This window comes from Pipistrellus kuhlii, unplaced genomic scaffold (assembly GCF_014108245.1).
Source record: "Pipistrellus kuhlii isolate mPipKuh1 unplaced genomic scaffold, mPipKuh1.p scaffold_m20_p_3, whole genome shotgun sequence".
NCBI classification, from domain to species: domain Eukaryota; kingdom Metazoa; phylum Chordata; class Mammalia; order Chiroptera; family Vespertilionidae; genus Pipistrellus; species Pipistrellus kuhlii.
The window spans coordinates 29,573,252-29,589,750 of record NW_023425529.1 but is presented as its reverse complement, the minus strand read 5'-3'; the positions used below and the strand labels follow the sequence as shown (position 1 = coordinate 29,589,750).

At 37.2% G+C, this 16,499-nt stretch overlaps 1 protein-coding gene across 9 annotated transcripts in view; it reads right to left on the bottom strand.

Annotated features, from left to right (window-relative positions):
* STK38L (serine/threonine kinase 38 like) overlaps positions 1-16,499 on the bottom strand; it is a 66,482-nt gene that overhangs the window by 18,733 nt on the left and 31,250 nt on the right. For 3 of the 9 annotated variants that reach the window (XM_045587871.1, XM_045587874.1, XM_045587872.1), the window contains 2 exons: positions 3,313-3,457; positions 403-504 (listed from right to left, as the gene is read on the bottom strand). In XM_045587871.1, the coding sequence (XP_045443827.1) occupies positions 403-504; positions 3,313-3,446 (236 nt within the window). In that variant the 5' untranslated portion in view covers positions 3,447-3,457. Of the gene's footprint in view, positions 1-402; positions 505-3,312; positions 3,458-16,499 lie in introns of those variants that run through there. The other 6 variants (XM_036459176.2, XM_045587873.1, XM_036459178.2 and 3 more) reach the window with 6 other exon arrangements.

Below are 16,499 nucleotides of genomic sequence, written 5' to 3'. Positions count from 1 at the left end.
TGCCACTGCTGCTCGCAGCTGTCAGCCCGGCTTGTGGCTGAGCAGAGCTCTCCCTGTGTGAGCACACTGTCCACCAGGGGGCAGCTCCTGCATTGAGCATCTGCCCGCTGGTAGTCAGTGTACATCATAAGGACTGGTTGTTCTGCCATTAGGGTCAATTTACATATTATTCTTTTATTATACAAGATGCCCAAAAGTAAGCTCTTTCCTAATCCATCAAGATCACTTTTTTTTCTTTCTTAAGGAAAATTCCAAGCAAAAATATCTTAAATGAGCACCCAAACGGAGATGAGATCTAATAACATACTCTTCACCTACTTCCTTAGCAGTTATAATGGGTACCTTAATGCTTACCATACTGATTTTTATCTTTTGCTTACATATTATTCCCCTAAGCCCAACCTTAGGATGGAACAAGCGCCTAACATCGGATTCTGTGCCTGCCATCGTGTACCTCTGGGCCTGCAGAGCTGCTTGCTGAATGATTTTGAGTTTTCTCCTCTGCTGAAAGAATCCAAAGAGTAAGAGGACCATTAATCTGGGAGGGATAGCCACATACAAGCAACTCTATTCTTCTCAGACCTCTACTGTACCCTTTCCTTGCCAAGACTAATATCTCTTGGAATCATATCTCATTCAGGAGCAAGAGGCACTAATTTTCATTCATTTGCACCATGCCTACACGGAACACCTATGTCTTCTCTTGTAGCTTTAAAAAAAATAGCTTTTCTCCTCAAATGCTCTGGCATTTTGTTCTTTGCTTGGTACTTTATTTAGGTTATGTATTTATCCAACTAGTTAAACCTTAAAAATTCATCACATGTTTTCTTAAAGTATAAACTGTTTTTACTATTTATTTTTAGTATTTTAATAATGCAATAATTTTTTTTCAATTACAGTTTACATTCAATATTATTTTGTATTAGTGTCAGGTGTTCAGCATAATGGTTGGACAATTATATATTTTACAAAGTGTAGTATATACTGTTTAATTTGACTTTCATGATACCACCACGCTGAGGCTGTTTTGATTTGTGTTTTTTAATAACAGCAGATGCTTTTATTCTTACTCTCCTTAGTTTAGGGGAAAATTGAATGAAAGACTTTAAGGTTTCAGCAAGAAAAGACAATGAACCTTTAAAATTCTGACAAATAACTCATGTCGCCCTCCTGAGAAAATATAGGTCTTTCTTTCCTTTGTTCTCTTCTGCATTATTCCCTCTCCCTTGATGAGGTGAACACTCCCAGAGGCTTTCATTACGTTTATAATTAGTGTAACTACTATATTTGGATTTATTTCTAACTTATTCTATGGTTTCTATTTATGCCTGCTATTTGGTATTTCAGGTTTTTATTTCCTCTTGGCCTTCTTTTGAACCGATTTCCCCCTCATTCCTTCTATAGGTTTGGAAGTTACAAACTTCATTTTTGGTCTTTTAGTGGCTACCCTAGAAATAATATGTACAGTTAATTTGTCAAAGTCTGAAATTAATCTTTACCCTGACAACATTGTATTCCTATTCTTAAAAATACCAAGACATCTAAGAACATTTCAGTCCACTCTCTTCCTGACTGAGTGCACTGTTAAAAAACATTTTAATTTTTTTTATTAAATTATTATCTGTGTACATATACCATTGCCCCTCCCCCTCATTTTAATTTTTTTTTTAATGCCTAAGACATTGTCATTATTATTGTTTTTATACAGTCAAATTTTGTTGGGATTTATCCACTTATTTACATTTTTAAAAATATATATTTTATTGATTTTGTACAGAGAGGAAGGGAGAGAGATAGAGAGTTAGAAACATCGATGAGAGAGTCATCGATCGGCTGCCTCTTGCACACCCCCTACTGGGGATATGCCCGCAACCAAGGTACATGCTCTTGACCGGAATCGAACCCGGGATCTTTCAGTCCCCAAGCCGACACTATCCATTGAGCCAAACCGGTTTTGGCCACTTATTTACATTTAAACCTTCTGTTTGTGGTCACTTTCCTTCTGCTTAAATTGAATCTTTTGGAATTTTTTCTGATGATGAACTCTTAGTTTATCTTGCCTCAGCTCCATTCTCTTTCCTCTTCCTTTGAGAACTTTGATTAAAAGTACATTAGCTTTTCTCACTAGTCTCTATGTTTCTTACCTCTCATATTTTCTTACTCTGTCTCTGAATAACTGTTTTATCTTCTAGTCCCAATTCTCGCCTCAGCTATGCCTCATCTGCAGTGAGACTTGTCCAAAATTAAGTTCTAATCCTAATTCTTCTTCTTGAGTCCTGTTTCAATGAAGTTGCATCAACCCATTTGCTCAGGCATATTTCAGAGCCAGTATTGACTTGTTTCTCTCACATTTCATATTTGGCTAGTTTCCATGTGTTTTTTTTTTAATCTTTCTCACCTGTCAATTCTTCTCTTTGTTGCTGTCACAATCCTAATTCAAGACTCCTTTCTATTTGCCTGGACTACATCACTAGCCTTTCCTGTTCCTAATCCCTCCTCCCACAGTCCATTCTATGCATCACAATTAAAGTACTCTTCCAGAGAAACACCTGCAATCATTTGATTCTTCTGTTCAAAACTCAGGGAGGCCCTCTACCACCATGAGAAGCTACACTAACAAAGCACTCAAGACTACCAGGAAATGTTGACCTCTAGCTTGAGCTTAACTGAACGGTACTTGAGTTAGCACTGAAGGTGGTTTCTTCTATTTCTAATGCCCTTCCTCTTGCTCTTTTATTTCTTTATTCTCCCTTTTATGTGTGTATAAATAGGGCTCTTTCTTTAGAGCCCTGTTTAAACACCATCACCATTTATGGTGCTATCCCAGTTGCCTTAGGCAAAAGCAATCTCTCTTCTTGGCCCTTCTCTTAATGATACTTTCACTCTTTCATCTAGTATCTATGTGCATTAGCTCCCTTACTCCAAGTTTCCTGAAAGCAAAACAACATGTCTTTCATTTTTTATTCTTCTATACCCAGTTATATATACTCAACACTATAAATGTTTTTGGATTAAAGTCAATTATTCATAATGCAGCCCTCTAAAGAAAGTAAAAAGCTATGTCATAATTTCATGGTTGAAAATATTTTGTTTAAAACATCTCATTTGAAATAAGTATGTGGGTTCACAGGACAAAAAACTATTCTGCAAAAATAGAACAAATAATTAGGTCCACTATCAGGAAAGAAAGTTAAAAACAACACACAAGGATGGATCTCCAAAATTTATGTTATTAATGGGCAACATGTTTACATTTCACTTGCAGCATAGCAGCTTATTTAAACAGAAAACTTTGACTAGTTGTTACTATACCTGGTTTCTCTCTCTTCATGCTGTAAGATGAGGTTGCTGTAAAAATTCTCCAACGTGAGCTTGGCCACAGTCACTCTTTCCCGGGTATGGTTGCTCATAGGAAAGGTGGTGGTACTCCCTGCCGTCATTGCCATAGTAACAGAAACTGAAATAACATATAAACACAAATTATTCAGTAGAAGACAGTTTTTATCCCTTATAACAGACTCTAGAAATAGTTTGATTTCTACTAAGCAAAATTTGACTCTAAAAATTAATATATCCAAATCTTTCACATTATTAACAACACAATGTTAGAAAAGAAAGCAAGACGATCCATTCCCAAAGCAATAAAAATTAATTTTGTACTCGCAAAACCAGGGCTGAATAACAGTAAAGAGGCACCAGTGAGAGCCTATGAAAATATAAATACATACACACACAAAATGTTGTACTCAACAAGCATTCATAACAAGAAAGGGTCAATCTATTTTGTTGTTGTTTTATTGGTTACTAAATAAAATCCACAAGATTTTGATAATACTTATGTTCTCAATAAATGTAAGTCTCTTAAGAGTTAATGTAGTTTAATTAAATAGTAAGAAATAGCTTCTTCCATATAAATGTTATGAAACATGAAGTGTTGCATCAATAAGCACACAAACACCAGTCTAAAGCAATTCTTATTAGGGGAAAATACGTTTAGAAAGAAGCTCCTTAGACAGAGGCCACAGTTGTCCCATTTCATTCTGAATTCTGTCATTTCAGATAGTACTATAACAAGGTGTAGTATACTTCTCCAAATTAGGAGGTCCGATTTATTTTCAAAAGATACTCAAATGCCTGTAGGAACCATGAAGGAAACACAAGTGTGTGAATTAAGCCAGGTGATAATGAGGAAGTTTTGTGTATATCTAATTAACACCATTTAAGTGCCAACTTTGAAAAACCACTGGGACAGCCAAAGTACTATAGTTTGAAGAAGATAATCTGTACACTTGGACAAGATAAGGAATGTAATAGAAAGGCTGCTGAACTCTGGGTGGCTGTTTGCTGGACACTGACCCTAAGAGATTTGCCTACCACAGTCTACATCTAGACCAAAAAAAAACAAGAATATTCCCATTTGTTAAAGAGATTTTTGCTTATTTGCATGGGAATCATAACAAAACAACCTAGCGAAGATCCAGATTGCAAAGAATGAGCATCCAACATTTCATTTTTAGCAAAAACATACTCCCCCAAGCTTGCCACCTACTCCCCAACACCCACTTCTCCTTAACTACACAAAGATACCAACCTGAATATGGGCCTGAACTGTACTAGAATCCAGGGATAATTGAATGAACCAAAAGTCTTTACTGTGCTTCAATGTCAAATACAGATTAAAAATAAACAATCTCCACAGCAGCTGCCAGGCTGGGAGCGGCCAGGCCCGGAGCGGCCGGGCCCAGAGCAGCCAGGTCGGGTGTGGCCAGGCCCGGAGCAGCGGCTGCCAGGCTGGGAGCAGCCAGGCCAGGAGCTGCCGGGTCAGGTGCGTCCAGGCCTGGAATAGCAGCTGCCAGGCTGGGAGTGGCCAGACCCGGAGCAGCAGCAGCCAAGCCCAGAGCAACCAGGTCGGGAGCAGCAGTGGCCAGACCCGGAGCAGCTGGTTGTGGAACGGACCAGAGCAACAGAGGCCAGGCCCGAAGCAGCCAGGCCCGGAACAGGTCGCTCCTCGCCTGCCCCCGCCCCAAGGCTGCCTCTCAGACATGGCTGGAAACTTTTGCGGGAACTTGAGGGGCTGCTGAATCAAGGGATGAAGGCTTAGATCTGGATATGTTGAGTTAGTATAGGGCTGGGGTGTTGATCTGTGAGTGCCTTGTGCGGGGCCTGGATGAGGTTGGTTGACCTATTTGGAAATGTCTTTTGTGTGAAGTGTATCTTTGGGCATGTGGAGGTATTATTGATATGAGAAAATGCTAAGTAACTGATTTACTATCTGAAAAGGGATTTACTATCGGGGAAAGGGAGGGAGGAAGAGACTGAACATAAACGGTGCACCTATGGATGAGGACAATGGGGGAGAGGAAGGGGGCGGAGGGTGGGGTGGGAACCTGGTGGAGGGGAGAAGAAATGAGGAACCTTTGTAATAATATGAACAATAAAGATTGATAAAAAATAAAAAAATAAAAAATAAAATTTAAAGTGGGAATGAAAGGGAGAAAATTTCCTTACAAGCAAATGCCAACTAATAAAAGAAATTATGAAATTAGAAAATCACTATACAATGGCAATTTTTTTGTATTTTTGCAACTTTTCTATCTTCGAAAATGTCAAATAAAAAGTTAAAAATTAAATAAATAAATAAATAAATAAATAAATAAATAAATAAAAATAAAAATAAGCAATCTCCAGTTCCACAGTCATCTTATTGAGTTTATACCTCAAAGTACTGCAGGACCTGCAAATCCATACATGATCAATCTATTATTTTACCATCATAAATTTGTTCCTCTGCTAACTACTCTAAGTTTTTTTATAACAAGAAGCTGATCACATTATTTGTTTAAAATTGCTCCAGTTTCCTCACTGCCTATAGCAAATCAAATTAGATAAGGATAACTCACATACATTGAATGCTGGTAGATATCAGAAATTTTATGATACTTTATTACTGAATTTCCCTCTTTCCTCCTGAAGATTTAAGATAGTGGCACCTTCTTATGCTACATTTCATCCTCATAGTAGCCCTGTAAAGTAAGGAACTAAAGCTTAGAAAAATCCCATAGCTAGTGAGCTATGGAGTTAGAACTCCAACTCCAAATGCTATCTCTAACTTGCCATTCCAGCCTTAGCTGCTCCACTTGCTCATGGCCTACTCTTCTCCCAACATGCTTGGCTCTTTCATGCCTCCAAGGCCTCATATGACCCATCCCTGAATCAGTTATGTCCTGAACTACTCCTTTCTGCCTTCCCTCCCTTCTTCTTTCCCTCCCTCTCTTCCTCCCTCTTTTCCTTCCTTCCTTCCAGAGAGAAAGAAAGAGGAGAGAGAAATAATGATTTGTTGTTTCACTTATTTATGCATTCATTGGCTGATTCTTGTATGTACCTTAACTGGGGATTGAAATTGAAACCTTGGCGTATGGGGGACAACCTTCTACCTGGCCAGGGCCTATCCTGTACTCTCTTCACAGGACCCCTGATTCTTTAAGGTACAGCCTTACTGTGAAGACTTCTCTAACATGCCCTACCAGATGTGTTCTCTAGCATTTGCACCAATGTATCTCAGGTACTGGTGCTTATCACTCCACTTCTCTATCCCACTAAACTAGGAGAATCTCTGGGCAAAAACTTTTCCTGATTCATTTTTTGAGTATTTACTACAAAAGCACTGTATCTGACACATAGCAGGCATTAATGAATGAATGACTCAACCTATCAAATGGGGGAGGGGAAAGAGCTGAAAGAATTAGCTAAAAGTAATCAAGACTGATTAATAAGCAACTGTGGAAAAATAAATTACTGAACCTAGAAGCCAGAAATTCAGAGATTTAATCACTTAGGCCCTGCTGCTAAGTGATCATATGCTCTTGTTCAAATCACCAGAAAGCTCTGAACTGGTCACTTTTTCCCAAACAGGCATTACGTATTTGTTCTGCTGAGTTCACAGGCCATCTGAGACAATACACAACAAAACCATAATGGCTTATATATTGTAAATGTAAGACATTATTTTAAGCACTTAGTTTAATATTTTAAATGTGCTAAATGCTTTAAAATTAATAGTATTATTTTTAAAAATAATAAGTAATGAAACCCAAGAATTATCACAGCCAAATGCTTTTTAATTGCTAAGCTATTCTTCTTGGAATGCTATCTAAGGCAATGCTATCAAACCATTTTTGGAAATATCAGAATCACTGGGTTCATATTCTATGTTTCAGGATCGGTGATAGCGGAGTTCTTGGGCACCTCAGAGGAAAAGAATTTCCTGAAGCCCCCACAGGAGAATGGAGTTTCATGGAAGGCTTTATTGATTATGTAAAATTAATGGGGTTCCCTCCAAGATCCCATCTCTGTTAGTCTTGCTATGGAAGAAGTCTCACCTTGTCTTTAGCAGGGCCAGAATGAAGGCCACTGTCCAGAATTTCTGCTCCATATCAAAGTATAGTATAGTCCAGCATTTGTCTAGCTTAGCTTGTGTTCCCAACTGTGGTGTTCACACATGTGGTTGCTTAAAGACACATGGCTTTGGAGAGAGAACAGGTGAGCCCATGGGCGAGTGCACAAAGAAGAGAGAACAAGAGACCAAGCTTGAGCAAGGAAGAGGGAACTTTTGTCTAGGGATTTAAACTATTAAAGATTTTGAGTGTTTCTGATGTGGTCCCCCCTAGCCGATCCATTGTTCCCCAGCTAGACTGACAAGCAAGCACCTTCCCTATGTTACCCTGACTTCACTATGCATGTGCCCACCTCCCCCCTTTGTTCCATCCCTTCCCCTAGTGATCTGCAGGGAATGGACCGGTGGTTCACTGGGGAATCTGAAGCTGTAGCTTCCTGGGGAAGCTGCCCAGGTGACCATGCTTACAATGCCTGATTCTCTCTTTGCTCTTTTCCCCTTATTAATATTGATAAACTTGTAAATTATGATGATAATACCATCAACCCATTTTTTTGAAATATCAGAATCACTGGGTTCATGTTCTATGTAAAAGGATCAGACACAGAAAAGTCAAAGAAGGAAAATAGAACAGGGATGGTTTTTAGCAGACATCCTAAATCCCATTTGTTAATTGGGATTTGGGGGTTAGGGGTGCAGGGAAGGAAGCTGGGGAGGATAGATTAGAAGTTGAGGAATTCAAATAATTTGAGAAAATCCCGATAATTCAAAATTAAACAAGTTTCTTGTTGTAAGACTTCCCAGGATCTTTAATATGTAACTACCCTGTTTCCCCGAAAATAAGACAGTGTCTTATGTTAATTTTTTCTCCCAATTTTTTCTCCTTATTTTCAGGGGATGTCTTACCTTTCCATGCGCTAGGTCTTATTTTCGGAGGATGTCTTATTTTCGAGGAAACACGGTATTTACTCTAAATCCTCAAAAAGGTGGTAAGGTATACAATTTGCAATAGTATTCTAGCGAGTCTTCTTTAGGCATATAAAATTTGAGTTCATACATAATTCTCTTTAAACACTAGTAAAAAAAATTGCCTTTTATTTTTTAACAAACATTGGAGTGGGGAGGGGGGGCATAGAAGTTCGAATAAAGAGCAATGCCTAGGGATTTTAGAGTGATTTCTAACTTGTCCAGTTCTATAGCTGATAAGGAATTTTCAAATTGGTTTGCCAGTTATGAGGAGGAAAAAAAGTCAAGTCCCAACTCTAATTGTCCACGGACTATATTTTCCTTTCAAAAAGTTTATGATGAAAAAGCAAACAAAACATTTTATAATGCCTTTTGAGAAAAACACACAAAGAAATAGCCCACAAGTAAATATTTCAGAAGTCAAAAAGAAAGCTATATAATGAACTCCGGGTGCGGTCATGGAAGGCAGTTGACTGGCAGCCAAGGGGCCTTTTAGAAAAGGCTGCTCTACTCAGTATGCCAAGGGGCAAGGTCTGGCCTTCAGATGCCTGTGAACCAGGGCAATCGAATTCTGGAAGCTACTTTATCCTAAGAGAGTTCAGGAGACACTGATACACAAGAAACAATGTCAATTGACTGATTTACACAATAAGAAATTGAGTAACAAGGAACAGATCCTTTCATCTCACAAATGCATTCTGTCTTTGTAGACAAGCTGGGTGCAAAGCCATAATGAGGGTCAGAAAATTGCTCAGTGAGCAGGCATCAGAAAAAATAGAATTGTTATTCAATTTAAATGTTTCATGGCATCAGGATAAGGCAAAATCTTTAAAATAAATTTTTAAATAGACTACACACTGTCTATTTAAAAATTTATTTTTAAATAGGCAATTTTGCCCACTTTAAAATATCTGGAGATGGCCAATATTAACCTCTGCTGCTGAATGGGATGAAACAATATTGGGGAACTAGAGGTAGGCAGAAATATTACTGAGCAAAAATTTGGGGAAAATTTTATGAAACATAAAAAAATGTTATTAGGGAATTCAAAATAATTTCAAACAACTAGGAATTGTTTGCATTAATAATACAGAAATAAATATGAATTATTTTAGATAAAAATTTAGGAACCTGAGGTCTTTACAAAAGAAGGAGAAACAGAAGATCAGGTTTCTCCCATCATAGGAAAGATGTAATGAGTTCAACTCCAAAATTCAGAAGTGGATATCAAGTAATGAAACAACTTCTATACATTCTATAATTTAACCGTATCAGTATGTTTTTTCAGTTCTTGCTACACATACATGCAAGTGTTTATGCCTTGTTTAAAAACCAAATCATAGCAAATCTGTTGTGTATTTATCCTTGTAATGAAAGTATTACAGCATCTGGTAAAGTACTGAACACACAGTAGGCATTTTATAAATAAGTGATGGTGAGTAACTGAACTTAAATTTAATGGATTTTCAATAATGTTTCACATATAATAATTTCCTTTGGATTATAAACTAGAAAATCATTTAGTATTACGTTAAACTTCAGAAACAAACCCTACTTGAATGATACAATTACAGAAAAGGCCAAAAATTCTTCTTGAATAAATAGCATCTTTTAGAGATGAGCTTTAAAATTAAGGAAAAATATTTTCTTGTTACCAGACACAAATAGGCTTTATAAAAATTCTAATTTAACAAAACTAAGAACAAAAGTGACCAAATTATTACAAAGAATGATCTATTAATAGATGACTGGCACTTATTATATTGAAAATTTATTCCTCTAGTGGATTTAATACTGTTCTTTGTCTTTTATTAAAGCCCTTTCTTTAGCCAGAAAAAGAACAGGATACAATTTGCAAGTCTAGAATTCCTGGACTGATAAAAACAACACCAGGTGCCCTTGAATTTCCTGTTCACGTGTTTTCTCCAGACTCCCCTATTCATTAATGGAGACACTACCAATAATAGTTAAGTCCAACATTCTTTCGTTTACCAAGCCTGGGGAAAGGCGATAAAAAATCTGGCACTCAGGCCATCTATAAATAGAGGTGGTATCTCTAACCATTTACCATCAAACTTCTAAAATGGGAAAAGAATAGGTAGTATCAGAACAGCTAAACTGGTGGGGAAGAGTAAGTTTAAGGCTAATCTTGTCTGAGTTATTTAACTAGACTCAGGATTCTCATCTCTAAAATGGAAATAATGGCCCTAGCTGGTTTGGCTCAGTGGGAAGAGCGTTGATCTGCAGACTGAAGGGTCCTGGGTTCGATTCCAGTCAAGGGCACATGCCCAGGTTGTGGACTGGACCCCCGGTGGGGGGGCATGCAGGAGGCAGCCGATCAATGATTCTCTTTCATCACTGATGTTTCTATCTCTCTCTCCCTCTCCTTTCCCCTCTGAAATTAAGAAAAGTATATTTTAACAACAATTTCTAAAAAGATAATAAAATAAAATGGAGATCATGCATGCCAACTATACGGCCTTGATGTGATGCTTCGATGGCAGCAGAGCACAATGATACAGGGCCAGATTGCCTGGATCTGACTTTTGGCCCAGATACTCATTAGTTGTGTGACTTTAAGCAAATTACTTAAAAGTTCCATGCTTCACTTTTCTGCAGACAACTATAAAGATAACAATGGTCAACTGTGCACATGCTGATTATGCTAATACAAGATTTTTAAGAATTAGGAAAGTTAATACTTGTAAAGGACTTAGTGCCTAGCACAGAAAAATGTGAGGTTTTTGATAAATCAATAAATTATGTGAAAAAGTATTTTAAAACATCTCTTGACTCATGTTAAATGGCAAAAATGATTAATTTTCTTTCCTTCCCTGCCCAGTCTTCCTGGGTCACCCCTTTTGCCTTGGGCTGCTATCCTAAGTTAGTTTATAAATGTGGTCTCTATGTATATTCCCTATTTCTCCTACTCTTATACCTACTTGATTTGACAAATTAGATTGCTTTTAATGGAGGGAGGAGAGAAATGTATCAAAAAGTGCATAGCAGTTTCTTAAACTGAAAGACATGAAGTAAAAAACAGAAGTATTTGTAGAAGTTGTATTAGAAGTTAATATTGATTTGGGGGTATAAATAGGGTAGAAAAAAAAGTGTTCCTAAGAAGAACTAATCACTTTTCTCACAAGATGCTGCAATTCTTATGAGGCAACAGACATCCAATTTATAATCTAGTGATTGCATTTAGTATCAAAAGCTTTTGTTTTGTTTTCAATTAGTTAATGTGACTCTCTACATTTGGTGTGTGCCCTATTCACTAGTCCAGAAGAGTGAATTCATAGATACTTTCTTTTTTGTTTTTGTGTGAAGTCATAAGCCTGGTGGTGATGGTGTAATGGTGCAGAAGTTAACATTATCTCTTTTATTTTCAGTATTGTTTTAGAAAGAGATATATTTTTCCTGAACACAAAATATACTTTAATGGATGAGTTTCCAAAAGCTTATTTGGCCAGAGTAATGCTATTAATGTCAGATGACTTGGGTATGTTGATCCAAATAATATTGATAACTAAAAATTTTTCTGAACTTTAAAGTTTTTTTGTTTGTTTGCTTGTTTTTAAGATTCCACACATAAATATTACCCCTTTTAGCTTCAACCAATTTGAAGTTTGTGGGGACTCTTGTATCTGGATATCCATTTCTCTCCCCAAGTTTGGGGAGTTTTCACTCATTATTGCTTTATTTTATTTCAGGGGTCTTCAAACTACGGCCCGCGGGCCACATGCGGCCCGCAGAGGAGTCTGATCCAGCCCACCAGGTTTTTTGGGCAGTGAGCGCAGCCGAGGTGTTACAGTAGGAATTAGTAGTTCATATAGTCCGGCCCTCCAGCTCTCTGAGGGACCGTGATCTGGCCCCCACTTTAAAAAGTTTGAGGACCCCTGATTGGGGTGGAACAGTAGACATTGGTTAGTAAGATCCACAGGTTTCAAGTGTACATTTCTATGATACACGATCTGTATATTGCATTGTATATTTACCACCCATACATTATTGCTTTAAATATTGCTTTCTCTTTCTCTTCTCGGGGATTCCTATAATGCATACTTATATTTCTTAATCCTATCTCATAAGTCCAAAGGCTTTCTCTACTTTTTTTTTCTTGTTTCATTCCTTTTCTTTTTGACCGGATAATTTAAAATGACATATCTTCTAGTTCACTGATTCTTTTTTCTGCTTGGTAAAGTCTGCTGTTGAGCTCTTAACTGAATTCAGTTTAATGATATTCTTCAAGATTTCTGTTTGATTTTTTTTAATAGTTTCTATCAATTTGTTGAAGTTTTCATTTTGTTTACACATTGCTTTCCTTATTTTATTTAGTTCTCTACTTTCTTGAAGTTCGCTGGACTTCTTTATGGATCTCCCTTTCTTTGGGGTCAGTTACTGGGGTTTTATTAGTTTCCTTTAATGGTATCATGTTTACCTGATTTTTTGTATTTTTTTATTCCCTGTGTTAGTATCTACACATTTAGGTAAGTGGTCTCCTTCTCCAAACTTTACAGGTTTTGTTGGCAGAGAAAGACCTTCACCTGACAGCTCAGCTTGGGGTATAGGCAGTGCCTGTGTGCAAGCAGGACTTTCTAGTTCATCTTCTGTGATGGGGATTAAAGTTGGGAATGACCTATATCAGCATCTTGATAGTATCACTCCCTGTGCTTATGTTAACTGGCAGAGACATAATCCTTTCTAGTAGGGATTATGGCAATTTCTATCAAGAAACTTAAAGATTTCTTTATCTTTTGACATAATAATTCTACCTTTAGGAATCTATCCTAACATGTACTATAATCAAAATTGCAGCAAAGATTTATAATTTTTTAATCAATGCACTGTTTAAAATAACAAGCAGAACAAATGTTTAAAATTAGGTAAAATGATTGATGAAATGATGATGACAGCAAGAAATGACATAGAAATAATAGTGAAAAAAATTCCCTCAAAAAACTTTAACAGACTGAGAAATAATGCTATATAAACAAGATACAAAGTTCTATCTTTACGTGAAATATGCACTCTACTATATGAAAAACGGAGGTAAATTATAGACTATTTCAATTTTGTCCTTTATCATTTTTTAAAAAATTTTCCATGATGGAAACAATCATTTTTATAACAAGAAAAAAGTATTTAAGAGTAGTTGTGTGTGAGTAGACATAGGAATAAAAGAGAATCAATTTGTACTTTTTAGCAGAGTGTTGTTTTTTAAATTCTCACTCTAGGATTTGTTTTTATTGACTTCAGAGAAATAGGAAGGGAGAAGGAGAAGGTGAGAAAGAAGGACAGGGAAAGGGAGAGGGAATGAGAAAGAGAGAAGGAAGGAGGAAGGGAGGGAGAGAAGGAGGGAAAAGGAGGGAAAGGGAAACATCGGCTGCCTTCCATATGCACCCCAACCAGGGATAGAATCCACAAGCCAGGTATGTGTCCTAACCTGAAATTGTGGGACCATTTCGTGCACGAGACAATGCTCAACTAACTGAGCCACCCAGCCAGTTATTTGTTTTTCTAGGTACCACTGAACTTGGATTTTTTTTCCTATGAGCCAAATTCTTAGTTCTGGTTTTGTGCAGGGTTATAAAGAACAGCAAAAAGAATTTGAAGTCATGGATTAAAACTAAAGACAAACCATGAGATAAGTGGGAATTATTACTTTTTTTCAGTCATCTCTTACACCTCTTTTCAGGGAGAGTTTTTTTGGTATTCACAAACTGTCACTCTCTTCTCTAATTAGCTTTTCTACTGGTAACTCAAAGGCCCTTGTCAAAATAAAAAAGCAGGCAGCATAAGTCTTACTTAAGTTAACTTCAAGTCCTATTCAAGGTAAAAAACAAAACAAAAAAACAAACAAAAAAACTACTCCAAAATCATAAGAAGAGACTAAATAAATTCTCTAGCTTTAAAGAATATCCCCCCTTTCCTTTACTCCTACTTAGTCTGTTCTAAAGGAGATAGTGCCTGATTCAAAACGCCAGTATAGCCAAGAATGCCTATTTTGTGCTAAAAGATGAAGACATGGTGTGACCGGGAACAACCAATAAATGGACAGGGCAGGAAAACCATGAGTGGTGAGAGGTGGTGTGACATGCTGGTTAAGGAAAGGGGAGGAGCAAGCTTTGGGAAGCAGCCTGAACACATAAATCACTCAGCAGTCCAACTATAACAAATGTGCTCATCATAAAACTGAGCTTCTAATAGAAATGAGAGAGAGAGAGAAAGAAACAGACCGACATTCACACAAAATTAAACTTGAAAATAGATGAGTTTAAAGGAGAATGTAAAATGCAAATTTCTAAAACATGACTTTAATTGAAAATATAAACTGCTATTTTAATTTCCCATTCATTCAAAATATTCAAAGCTTCTTCATCATAGCTTCAGGAGAGACCTAAGTGGAGCCCACCATTGTACAAATTTCTTTTATATTTCTTAATTTTAATTTAAAAATTACTGTGTTATTTTGTTTATGGTTCCTTTTAAAATAAAAACCACTTGCTGAAAGAGACCACACTAATTTAACAACTTAAAAGCCAGAAGCAGTAGTCCTTTTTGAGGGCAAAAATTAGATTAGACTAAAATTAGAACATGATATCATCAAGTTTATAATTTTAAGATATAAGTAGCTATGAGTAACTTTTAGTTATTTTGAGTCAACTCTCCCAAGAGACTTTTTGACCATCACAAGTGACCAAAGTACTGTGTTCCCAGCTAAAATCATACATACCAGGTGACTCATCAAATTTAGACACTGTGTTAAACACACACACTTCTTGACCAATGTAACTGAGAAAGTCCAGGAGATATCCACCTCAATAAAACACCATAGTACAAAAAGGCAGAAAAAACATTTCTTAGTGCTAGTGATCTTTGTATTACCTAAACAGCTTGTTATCTAAGATCAGATCAAACAGGGCCATACCATTTTATTGTCTTATGATCTTAGAACACAATTCTGGTTTTATTTGTAAAAAGTATAGTAGAGAAAAAATACCTAAAATGAAACAAAAAGTACATTGTATAGTTGGTTTCTGTTATGCCCAGACTTCGTGATCCCCAAGGACCACCAGGGAGCCGAGTCCGATGCAATAAACAAAAGAGCCTGTACCATGCTAGCAATGGGCTCCTCCCACTCATGCCGGCAGCATGGCGGAAGAGAGCGAATTTCTCCCGGTCCAGGCGTTTTGAGGGCTAGGGATAACTCCGCCCTACGGGGCGGAGTTGGGAGCTCATCCTCGCCCCGCCCTGCCCTTTCAGTTATCAAGGATATCCTGTAATTCAAGTGAGAGTACTGGTAAGCCTTTCTATAAATCAGCTTATGAATTTAATTATGTCCCAGCTTTTTTTTTTCTTCTTGACTTTTACATAGAAGGTAAAGGGGAAAGGGGGGGCAGGGAGGGAAGGAGAGAGGGAGAGAAAGAGAGAGAAATATCGATTTGCTGTTCCATTTATTTTTTTATGCATTCATCGTTTGATTCTCATATGTGCCCTGACCAGGGATTATCTGGTGGAAATGCTTGGACTAGAACACTCAACCCTCATGAGGAGCTCCCAATCTAGCTGGAGAGAGCACCCTGCAGAGAAACTATCAGAACACTGACAGCCACGGCTGAGTTGTGGATGATATGGTATCTATTAGTTCTAGCCATGACATCCATGTCTGACACTAAATCATTGCTTTCTCTTATGCTTGTAGATCTATGGATCAGATAACTGGCTTCTACCTGCTTTTCTCAGAAGGCTAAAGAATGACATTTTACCCTATACTTAGTAGAAACCAAAATGCTATGACTAAAAGCTTCTTGAAAGCTATGAGGATTTTAATTACAGAAGCTAGACACCATTAAGTGATGTAGATTTAGCTTGGGCTCCTACCTCTGTCTATAATTATTTCCTTAAAAAATGTGCCCCAAAGTGAGGTTCTCAAAATCTTATACATTGCACGGGGTCACGGAGCACTCCTTGTTCCTGACAACCAAGCATGAGGTCAAACCTAAGTGTATATTCAAATGTCTGTAATTTGCTATTGGTATTTTATAGCAGATAAAATAAATTTTCTAAAATAAAAAAATACACGTTTTTCTTTCCAAACTGGAAATATCCTTTTTTTTTGTATTTACGAAAGTGAAGTGTT